At 46.5% G+C, this 12,018-nt stretch overlaps 1 protein-coding gene across 1 annotated transcript; it reads right to left on the bottom strand.

Moving 5' to 3' along the window:
- Positions 1 to 231: 231 nt before the first annotated feature.
- On the bottom strand, positions 232 to 1,405 carry LOC133914340 (uncharacterized). Its single transcript, XM_062357460.1, has 2 exons — positions 1,287 to 1,405; positions 232 to 816 (listed from the first exon to the last, which is right to left on the bottom strand). The coding sequence occupies exon 2, from the start codon at positions 797 to 799 to the stop codon at positions 512 to 514; it is 288 nt and encodes a 95-aa protein (XP_062213444.1). The 5' UTR covers positions 800 to 816; positions 1,287 to 1,405; the 3' UTR covers positions 232 to 511.
- Between the last annotated feature and the right edge of the window lie 10,613 nt (positions 1,406 to 12,018).

Genomic DNA, 12,018 nt, shown 5'->3' with positions numbered 1-12,018 from the left:
TGGGTAGCGTGCTACGGCCTACGAGGGGGAGGGCGCCGGGTGCGGGTGGTCGCTGCCCAAGAAGATGCTTTGAGTTTTGGTGCCGGGCTGTGCCGGGCCTCATTTAGACTCTATATTGGGCTGACAAAATTAGGCCCAGAACCCCATAGCTTTTGCATTTTCAGTATATTCCGGAGAAAATGTTTTGAAGTATAAAAATTAGAAGTAATTTTGAGAGTAAAGAAGGATGAGTTAAAAGATGGTTCAACAATTACTGTAGAGTGAACAAAGATCACAAGGGAGAAATGCACTCCCTTTTTACATATCTTTCTAAAAAAAAGATTGAAGAAAGCTTCTATTTACACGCCATTTGCCGTGCTAAGCAGCACTTTATTATTTCAATCTTGCAAGCAAGAAAACACCCTCACACCAAGCCTGGAAACGAGAGAGGAAGATGCCCGCGCACAGGATCCACGTCGACGAGCACGGCGCCAACGCGGGACGTAGCTGCAGCGCGGGAGTCGCCTTCACCTCAGGACGACTTGTCCTGATCGGCGGACGCCGTCCTCTGGGCCTCGTGATGCTTCACGTCGGCGCCGAGGTTGGAGGCGTGGCGGTGGTGCTTGCAGCGGAAGGAGCCCGGGTGCGTGGTGGGTGCGCACACGCAGGACGCCCTGCCGCCCCCGTATGCGTAGCCGGCGAGCGAGTCGTTGGACCACGATTTCCTCATGCCCAGCAGCCTCGGCGCCGCCTGCTCCTTGTACCGGTACGCCCGCCGCTCGCTGTCGGTCATCACCGGGCTGCTGTCGCCGCCGTTCATCGCCGGTCTCTGTCTCCCTGGTGGCCAAAAATCACGAGGCACGAGCAAAATTTAGCCAAGTATAGCCATGTGTAGGCAATCACGTACACGCACACGTGCCAGGCAAGTTCACGATTCATGAACCAAAAGCAAAAAAGCTACTGCAAAGCCACTAACGATCCGGGATTAAAACTTTGTCAAAATTTTAGTGAAATTTTATGAATTTTGAAGGGGAATGAAATATCTAATTTTGGATTTTTTTTCACTGGTACGTGGGACACCAAAATTTCGACAAATTTTTTTGAATTTCGGTCTTTTCGTCAGTGAAAAAAATTGTAAAACAAAATTGAAATCCCTACTAACGATAATACCAATTGCTAATGACGTGATTCCCTTACCCCCAGAGAAACAACATAGTAACTTTTAGATGACAGAAAAAATGAAGAAAGGAGAAAATAGCAAAGATGTTTTTTTAGGGGGATCAGCAAAGATGTTGATCTGTTCGTACCTTAAGTCGTGTGGAGCTGCTGGGGTGCTGAGAATAGATGAAGGTAATGTATGGAGGAGGAAGAAGAAGGGGAGACTTTGGCTCTCAGCTGAACTCTTCAATACTGGGAGAAGATGCAAGCCAGGCCTGCATTAATAGGCGCAGAGATAGGGGCATATGGCACGTTTGCGGTGGGTGCTGGCTCATTAATCAAACATAAAGAAGCGCCAATTCAAGTCAACTCTGCCGTTTCTTTGGACGAAGCTAATATTGTTTTCAGTTGCAGTTAACATTGGTCAATATGCTCGGCACCGAATCAGCTAGTTAGCCTACCAGCTGCGTATATTTTGTCAGGGATGACAAACTTAACAAAGACGACTTCAACATAAACGCAGTCTCTTACCAATTGAGGTAGCATCATCACTTTCTAAGAAACTTCTACCCAGCTCCATCGCATATTAATTAATATAGTTCAGTTTTCTTGTGTTGCAAGAAAAATAAAATTTACATAAGATGGTATCAAATATATGCATAGATATTGCTTACATCAATAAATCTAAGGAGTGGTTCACTGTACTGTCACATGGCATATTTGCCGCATATTTGTAACTATTTCTATTTCTAGTACCTTCAGAGCCTCAACAATGGCTTTGCCATGCATGTGTGTGCAAATTATACTGTATAGTTGAATGTCTGTATGTTGCAACGGGAGACACAAATTTGCTCATGATAACATTGTTAACTCCTCTAAAACTAGTTATCATCATCGAAATATCTTTCAAGCAATAACATTGTTAATATTGTTCAAGCACTACAGACACTATTTCTGAACACCAGACAATACATTGTCGTACAATCAAGTTTACATCCTTATTTGAGCATCCACTCAACACTCATAAAAAACATAAGGAAAGGAGATTTAGACTAAATGTTGGCGTTGAACATAACAAAATATATACTCAGAAATTTGTCATAGAACATAAACAAAAATAAAAATACAAACAATTTGGGAAATAGTTGTTGCACCTTCCTCCATTGAACCAATTCAAACATAAGAAATGTATGGATCAACTAAGCTACCAACAGGATGCAATGTTGGACCATGTTTATACTTTGAGCTTCGACAATATGCAAGAATCAAGCTCGTGCCCATCGGCGAAAAAGAGAAAACATGGTTCCTAATAAGCAGCGCGCACCGGACCTCATTGGAAATAGGTTTTTTTGCCATCATCCATATGAAACCTTTTGTGTATTTCATCGAGCTTCACAAAGCCTTTTTAGTATTTTATCTTTGTTATGGGCATATCGCTCTATTTCCTTTAGCCTCTTACGTTCTCTAGGATCAACGATTGGTGGCTGCACGCTAGATTGTATGGATCCACCAATTGTGGTAATGTTGAGGGCATCTAAAAGAAATACAATATTTATTTAGTTGTTCAGTTTCATAAGGGACTTCTAGACATTAGTTGATATAAGTATTACTGTTGGTGGTATTGGTTAGGTCATTGAATGGAGTTCGATTCCTGATTCGTTTCAAAGATGCCATCTGCGAGAAAGACGATAAATAAAAAGTATTTTCTTTTTAGTAGACAGGTATGAACAAAATGACTTAGGAAAGGAAGAGACATTTCTCTACACTATGCTATTAAAAAATTTGAAGTGAGTCATTCGTAGGCTCGATTACTCAATGCTAGCATGTATCCTATGCTCCCATCATATGAAAGTGCACCAATCATAAATAGACAACTTGTCGCTGAGCGGTGGTAACATCTTATATATTCTCATGGAAGAACACAAGGATGCACAACTTTTCTTACATATGGTTCCATGAATTTGAACACATCAACAAGCAATCTCTGAAAAAATAACCGTCATTTTGCGAATTGCACATCACTTTAGCATGAATTATCTCTGGCTCACCAGTTCAAGCCAAGCAAAACTATAGGTAGAAATATAATTAGTTAACAAACAACAGAACAATACAGTGATGTAGTTATAGACACCCATTGCATGATTGACTCGCTATTGCTCATGAGCAAAATAAAGCACATCTAACCAAGTGGGAAGTCACAAAGAACTCAGGAAATTGCAAAGTAGCTCATTCCACAATTAGTCATAGATAATTAGATTCAGATAAAATGGGAATCATAATAAGAAGAGCGCATTGACCAATAATATTGAGACCATACCTTTCCTTCTTTACTAAAGAACTTCTCAAGTTCATCTTCAGTTACACGAGTAGACAATCTAGTGACATAAAGGTTATTCCCTGGATTTCGATCATCTTTGCTCCTATGCAAAATTAAAAAATGAAACATCAGTACTGCAAGACTGCTCAAAGATTTGGATAGAACTACATATTGCAATTAAGAACAAGCTACTACAACCAATGACATAATATTTAATAATCTATCATGAACATGTGATATACTTGCCTAGATCGACTCCTATCTCTCGACCTTGATCTACCACGTCTCCTAGCAGGAGGTGACCTTGAAGCATTGTGCCTCTTTGGACTCCTTGTACGTGGAGACCTTGAGGCACTCCTCTTTGGAGGAGGTGACCTGGAAGGGCTGAGCCTTGTTGGTGTGGGTGACTTTGAAGTGCCATTTCTATTTGCCGAAGGTGTAATAGACCGTGCAGTGTATCTAAAGAAAATTACAAACCAGAACACATTAAATCCACTATGTTTAGGAAAGCATTTAAGAGTGGATAATATACTAACCTCAATTCGTTGGATTGTGACATCTAATAAGAAAACACAACAGAGGAGGAAAATATCAAATAAGAAACCACTAAATCATGAATGGAAATATACACATGTAATGATATATGTGAACTACAGTTCAATAATCATCATGGGGGAAAAAATAAAGGTTCATACTTAAGCCTATAAAAGCAACAACCAAAATTGTGAGTAATGAGGGTGTGCAGCAGTGCATTATCAACTTGTCCAACCGTGTGCGAATAAAAAAAGAAACAAGATGTCTTATGACATTCCTTTGCCGATGTTGTCTGAAACGGAAGAAGCGGTAAATCTTCCAACATATATTCAGAACAGATTATTTAGCCATTATAAACGTAGTAGAATCTAGATCTGTCCATTGTCACTAATATTGTTGCAACAATATCAAACACGTTGGAACAAACATACCATCGCATGATAGTTGGACAAATATTTTGAAACCGTTGCAACGCACGAGCACGAATTCAGGACTACGACGCACGGATTCAGGGCTATGATGAATGGATAAAGTTTCACAAAGGACAACTCATTCAGTTAACTATTCTTACCACATGAAACACTGATTGCATACATTCTTGATAACAACAAACTATGCACTAAGTTTGGGTGAGGGGGAGAGTAAGCTCATTACAGGTCTGCAGAAGGCAATGGAGTACAGGTTTGCATAATACAATAGAGTACATGACTGCAACAACATGCATTTTCTCATTTCAGATGGCATAAAACTAATTTTTGCAGCTATATTCAGGTGGCAGCGGAGTACATGACTGCAAAATCGATTGATCACCGCAATGTTCTAAGGGTAATAATTAACTAATGAAGTTCATTTCCCTATCCAGTTATCCACCTGTTAAAATATTACAAAGAGTACTTTTATCTTTTCAAAAGTGGATCGTTGTGGGTAGATGACACTGTAACCTTTTGATGGAATAATAGTATTAGTACGTGTAGAGGAAGGTTAGCTCCGAACGGTTTTAAGTTCAATAGCAAGCGAGCGGTTGCACAAAAAATCTTCTCCTCCCACGCAGCAAGAAAGATGTTCTTCCCCTCTTCTGCTTTCCGACCACCAGCACCAGCCGCAATGCCATCAACAATGTCACCAGCAAGCAAATCACTGAAATGGTGGTACATGCCAATCTCCCTACGCTCCTCGGTCATGCCTTCCTACGCGCACCACGATAATGGAGCAACCCAACCAAAATGAAATTCGAACCGAACAAAATCCTAGACTCGATAATGGCCAGTGGGATCCTATATAGCGATTCCCCAAATTTGGCACTGCAAGCCACTGACGGCGGCGTGCGGGAACGTGCGTGCGTAGCCCAATAGTGACAATGCAGACTAACCCGGTGGCCCTTAAGAACTCTACTTCCTCAGAGTGGTGAAGTCACGAGATAAATCTTAGATCGAAGGGGATGCAAAGACCTAGGAGGAGGAGGAGAGTCCATCACCTGCATGGCGAAGCAGCAACCGCCGTCAGGGTCAGAGCCGGACGCGAGTAGGGGTGATGCTGGTGCCGCCTGAGGAGGAGAGGCACGCGTGAGCCTGTGGAATGGGAAAATTGCCTCCTAGGGGATGTTTTGTTTTTGCCCCAACGAAAGGACAAGCTGGAGTGGCACAACAGGTGGGGGTGGCGAATCAGCGACAATAACACAAGAGTGAAGAAGCGGTGAGGCAGCGCGTGAGACTCTCTCTGAAAGTAATGACTCAGCTTGAACATGAGCATCGGCAGCATCCCGAAGTAGATCTCGACGGCAGAGCCCCAAGGGGCGAAACTATTGCTACGGAGGGCGGTGAAGAGGGAGGCTCGAAGGAGGTCGATGCTGAGGCGAAGGGCACCGATGAGGAGGCAAGGCGGAGGACGACATTGTGGTGTGGGTGGCACCATCACGGGTGCGAGGGCAGGTGGAGGGATAGAGTTTGTTAGAGGCTTGGAGCACGGTGGTCGAAGGGATCGAGGTTGTTAAGGAGCATATTCTTGCTATGGAGAGATATTCCCACATAATTACTTTCCATCCCGGGATTGTCACCTTCCTTGTATATGGAGAGTTATTAGTTTCCATCCCGGGCATTATCACCTGCCTTGTATATCGGGATTTCCATCCTTTGTACCTTTTATATGGCTATATATATTAAACCCGAAGGCCGCCACCATTGTGAGCTGTGCTTCCACAATTCTAGCCTTCTACATGGTATCAGTAAGGTTCCGATCCTGAACCTTTTTCCTTCCACTGCTCTTCTCTTTCCCAGCACCAAGCTCCAGTATTCCTACCGTGATCACCACGTCCTCCCCATGGGTTCCACTGAACCGGCAGGCACCACTAGCGCCCAGTCCAGCCCGGCGGTGACCGTTCCCAACTCCATCCCGTTCCTGTCGGCCCTCTCTATAGCATCTATCAAATGACACGTTCCCATTACCCTTTCCACCACAGCTGCAAACTACACCATGTGGTCCACATACTTCACGGCCACTGTTTGCAAGTTCGGGTTGCTCACGCATATTGGCGGCGAAACACCACTGAACCCCACCGATCCGAGATGGGCGCAGGCGGACTCCATCATCCGCACGTTGCTCTACAGTTATATCTCCTAGGAGGTCCTCTACGTCACCCTCGAGCCGGATCAAACCGCCTAAGCTCTATGGGTTCGCGTCCGTGACCTCTTCACTGAGAACCAGGACACCCGGGCAATCTACCTTAGCCACCAATTCCATTCCATGGTGCAAGGTGACCTCTCCGTCGCCAAATATTTTCAGTGCCTCAAGCTCTAGGCTGACGCTCTCCGTGACGTTGGCTGTCTCGTTCAAGACAGCGAACTCATCCTCAACGCGCTCCGCGGCGTCAACCCTCGCCTCAAGCACGCGGTGGACATCATCTCATTCACCGCTCCTCTCCCGTCCTTGAGCAAAGTCCGCTCGCTGCTCCTCATGCATGAGATGACCAACAACACTGATGCCACGCCTCCGGCGGGATCCGTGTCGGCTCTTATTGCCTCGATGGGCTGCATCGGGAACCCCAGCTCCTGCGGCTCAAGTGCTGACCAGCAGACCCATGGGTCCTCCTCCGGTCGCAGCCGTGGCAAACACCGTGGCCGCGGCAACGGTGACAGAAATCGTGGCAGTGATAGAGTCCAGTCTACACCACACCACGGTTCGGCCACTTCCCAGGTGGCAAATCCCACGGACCCTACACCAACTCCATGCCCGTGGATCTACGCCGTATATGGCTGGCCCCACCTAGCTTGGACAGGGTCATGGCTTGTCGTTCCCGGGCGCCGGCCTCCTTGGTGCTCGCCCAGCGCCCGCACCTGCACAGGCCTACATGACATCTCTCGCTCCCGTGCCAACCTCCACGTCCTACCCCCAGGCGCAGCAGTGGGGTCAAGCATGCTTGATCTTTGCCCTCAACGCCATGCAAACTCCATCACAGCATGGCTAGGTCCTCGACTCTGATGCCACCACTCATATGGCCGCCGATGACAGTACCCTTCACACTTCTATCCCCTACAGTTCTCCATCTTATGTAACCGTCGGTAACGGTTCCTCCTTCCCGATCACTCTTTCGGGCCATGCTTACCTCACCTATCCTCTATACTCCTTTCACCTTAATAATGTGCTTGTTGTTCCTTCAATAGTTAAAAACCTTATCTCTGTTCGTCGATTCACTCGTGATAATCTTTGTTCGATTGAATTTGACCCTCTTGGTTTTTCTATCAAGGATCTTCGAATGCGGACCGTGATTCTACGTTGAAATAGTGCTGGTGACCTCTACACCTTTGGCGCCACCACCACTCCTACATCTCCCACCACCCTGTTGACCACCTCGGCTCCCTTCAAGATCTGGCATCATTGTCTCAGTCACCTAGGTCGCGATGTCATTTCCGCTCTTCAGTGTTCCAGCATTATTTCATGTAATAAACATGGTCATTCCATGTGCCATGCATGTCAGTTAGGCAAACAAGCCCGTCTACCATTTGATTGGTCCACCTCCTTTACAGTTGCTCCTTTTCAGCTAATCCACTGTGATCTCTGTACATAACATGTCATTAGCAACTCTGGTTATCAATACTATCTTATTATTGTTGATGAATTTTCTCACTATTTTTGGACTTTTCCCTTGAAACGAAAGTCTGATGTTCATGATAACCTTTGCTCCTTTATAGCTTATGTGCGCACCCAATTTAACCTTCCTATTTGTTGCATTCAGGCAGACAACAATTGTGAATTTCTCAATCATGTGAATCTTGAGTTCTTCTGTCAACACAGCACATTTCTCCAGCTTTCTTGCCCCTACACATCTCAACAAAACAGCAAGGATGAACGTGCCATCCGTACCACAAACGACATCATTCACACCCTCCTGCTTCAAGCACATATGCCACCGTCCTTCTGGGAAGAAGCCATGGGCACCACCACCTACATCCTCAATCGGCGTCCCTCGGCTCCTCACAGGTTCATCTCCCCTTTTGAGCGCTTGTTCGGCTCACCACGTGACCTACGACACCTCCGAGTCTTTGGGTGTCTCTGTTTCCCAAACACAGCCTCCACTTCCCCAAACAAGCTCTCCCCCTGGTCTACACCTTGCGTCTTCCTCGGCTACCCTCTTGCTCACAAAAGGTTATCAATGCTTTGATCCCTCCACACGTCGCATCATCATATCTCGACACATCAACTTTGACGAGTCGGTTTTTCCTTTTGCATCTTCTGCACCACCACCTACTTCAAACTCCACCAAGGCTCTCGCTGACTCCAGCATTTTTACTAACCTGCCTCTAGTGGCCACAAACACTTTTTCTCCTATAGGTTCATCCACTGGTCATATTATGTCGACCTCTAGTGTGCTGGATCATCCCGTTCCTCCACCAAGATCGACCGAGACAACAATCTTGACACCACTGGACGTGCACCAGACCGTGTCCTCTCTACCACACGCAGCACAACGTGCCTCCTCACCGACCTCTGAGGCTTCCACGACCATCCCTGTGGATACGACTCCCACGCCACGCATGGCCCCAGGTGCTCCCACAATGCCACGCGCGATGACTCTCGAGCCACGCATGGCCCCAGGTGCTTCCACTGTGCCACGCACGACCCGTGCAACTCCTTCCACACCCATTGCGCCCCTGCCATGCACGGCCCCCTTCCCATCCGAGGATGTTCCACGCGCAGCTTCGGTAGACCCGTCGCTCATGCCACATGCGGCCTCCTCCGCGAATCCAGCTCACGCGCCTTTGTCAAGCGTGATCACTTCCACGAATCCAGCGCCCCTCGCAATGCCGCAAACAGCGCCCTCGCTGATTCCACCCCCACCACTTGGTCATCACATGACCACTCGCGCCAAATCAGGAACTACAAGCCTATGGATCGCTTGAACCTCTCCATGGTACACACCTATGTTGTGCCCGTTCCTTTGTCATATCGTGTTGCACTGGTGGCACCACAGTGGCATCAAGCAATGGCCAAGGAATATCAGGCACTCATCGACAACGGTACTTGGACCCTAGTGCCACGTCCTCCCGAGGTCAGCATCGTGTCTGGGAAGTGGATTTTCAAGCACAAGTTCCACTCCGACGGATCATTAGCTCGGTACAAAGCGCGATGGGTCGTGCGTGCTTACTCACAATGTCTGGGCATCGACTTTGACAAGACCTTTAGCCCCGTTGTGAAACCTACAACAATCCGCTCAGTACTGAGCATTGCCGTCTCCAACGCCTGGCCCATCCATCAGCTCGATGTGAAGAATGCTTTTCTCCATGGCACCCTTACTGAGACCATCTACTATCAGCAACCCAGCAAATTCGAGGATACCTCTCGTCCTACTCACGTTTGTTGTCTGCTGAAGTCTCTCTACGATCTCAAGTAGGCCCCTCGTGCGTGGTACCAGCGATTTTCCTCCCACATCCGCACATTGGGCTTCTCGGCTTCACCTTCTGATTCTTCACTCTTTGTACTTTGCGACGGTTCCTCCCTTGCGTACATTCTGCTGTACGTTGATGACATTATTCTTACAACATCCTCCGCGGAGCTTCTCACCAAATCACCAGGCACCTTCACGAGGAGTTTGCCATGACTGATCTTGGTGACCTCCACTTCTTCCTCGGCATCGAAGTTTGCCACTCGGCAGATGGCCTGTTTCTCTCCCAACAACAGCACGTCATCGACCTTCTTCAGCGCGCAGACATGGCTGAGTGTCACTCGACAGCAACACCTGTTGACACGAAAGCCAAGCTCTCTGCTTCAGACGGCACGCCTGTTGCCGATCCTACTAAGTACCGTAGTTTGGCTAGTGCCCTGCAGTACCTCACTTTGACTCGCCCTGATCTTGCTTACGCTGTTCAGCAAGTCTGCCTATACATGCATGATCCGTGCGAGCCTCACCTCCACATGATCAAGCGCATCCTCCGATATATAAAAGGATCATTGGATCATGGTCTTCACCTCTCCGTGACATCAACACTGACATCTCTCACTGCATATTCTGATGCAGACTGTGCTGGCTGCCCCGACTCTCATCGCTCTACCTTCGGCTACTGTGTTTATCTTGGTGACAATCTAGTCTCCTGGTCTTCAAAAAGACAAGCAACTGTTTCCCGCTCCAATGCCGAAGCAGAGTACCATGTAGTTGCACATGTTGTTGCTGAGTGTTGTTGGTTTCGTCAGTTGATGAAGGACCTGCATCAACCCCTCCACCGCGTCACTGTTGTCTATTGCGACAATGTAAGCGCTGTCTACATGGCTTCGAACCCCGTCCACCATCGCCGCACCAAGCACATTGAGATCGGCATCCACTTTGTGCGACAAAATGTGTCTCTTGGACAAGTTCGCTTGCTGCACGTCCCCTCAAGTCATCAGTTCGCGGACATTATGACTAAAGGGCTTCCGATTCAGCTGTTTGAGGAGTTTCGTTCCAGTCTGTGCGTTTGGGAACCTCACATTTTGACTGGGGGGGGGGGGGGGGTTAACGTGCATATTCTTGCTATGGAGAGATAATCCCACATAATTACTTTCCATCCCGGGATTATCACCTTCCTTGTATATGGAGAGTTATTAGTTTCCATCCCAGGTATTATCACCTGCCTTGTATATCGAGATTTCAATCCTTTGTACCTTGTACATGGTATAAATATTAAACCCGAAGGCTGCCACCATTGTGAGCTGTGCTGCAGGCGTGGGGCAGAACGTGGGGAGGGCAGTATGTAGAGGCAGAACATATGTGGATGCGTGAAGGCTTCAGGAAGCACTATATATTTTTTAAGTAGTAGAGATACGTGACTAGCAAACTGGTAGTATTAACTTCTGTGATTATAAGTTTATAACTTCTGTGATTAATACGAGAATAGAAGCCAGCCGGCTGGGCAACACAAAAGTGTAGGGCAACCACCGCAGGCATGACTGGTTGGCCAACTTCATGGCGGATTCCGTTTTCATTCACCTTTGAAAATCCATGGGAAAAGGCATAACAATCAGACACTCCAAGATTCTCTACAAGTTGCTTGGCCATTCTAGAAGAGAAGGTACTATTACAATTTACAACTTACAAGCAGTCAAGCAGCCATTGATCCTTGACTGGTGCAGAAACTAGACAACACACCAGCAATTCAACTATGACGTCTGCAGCTCCTTCCCTGAATCATGGTTCTGGTACTACAGTGTTCATAACACAAATTTTGGACAAAAAGAAGGTACTATATGATAACCGGTGATACATCAGTAGCTTGCTAGTTGCTGGTTTATTGCTCTCATGTCGTTATCATTATTGGTCAAATTATATTCACTGTTTTCATGACGATGTACATGTAGAGTTTCCTTCCGGCTTTCTCTGTTCATTATTTGTGTTTCTGAAATTCGAATCTGGTTTATTCACCTGATCCTGTATAAACCTTGCTTAAAAATTGGAAATAAACTCTCCTCTTTCAGGAAAGAAAATAAATCGATGTGAAGCACAGTGGTAATCTGGTGGAAAAAGGTGAATTTGGAAAATACCATTGCAAAAGATCACCTAAGTTAGA

This window comes from Phragmites australis, chromosome 4 (assembly GCF_958298935.1).
Source record: "Phragmites australis chromosome 4, lpPhrAust1.1, whole genome shotgun sequence".
In the NCBI taxonomy this organism is placed as follows: domain Eukaryota; kingdom Viridiplantae; phylum Streptophyta; class Magnoliopsida; order Poales; family Poaceae; genus Phragmites; species Phragmites australis.
This window is presented reverse-complemented; position numbering and strand designations above follow the sequence as displayed.

What these genes read in the sequence shown, in the direction of transcription:
- LOC133914340 (XM_062357460.1), bottom strand. Translation starts at nt 799, where the DNA reads ATGAACGGCGGCGACAGCAGCCCGGTGATGACCGACAGCGAGCGGCGG.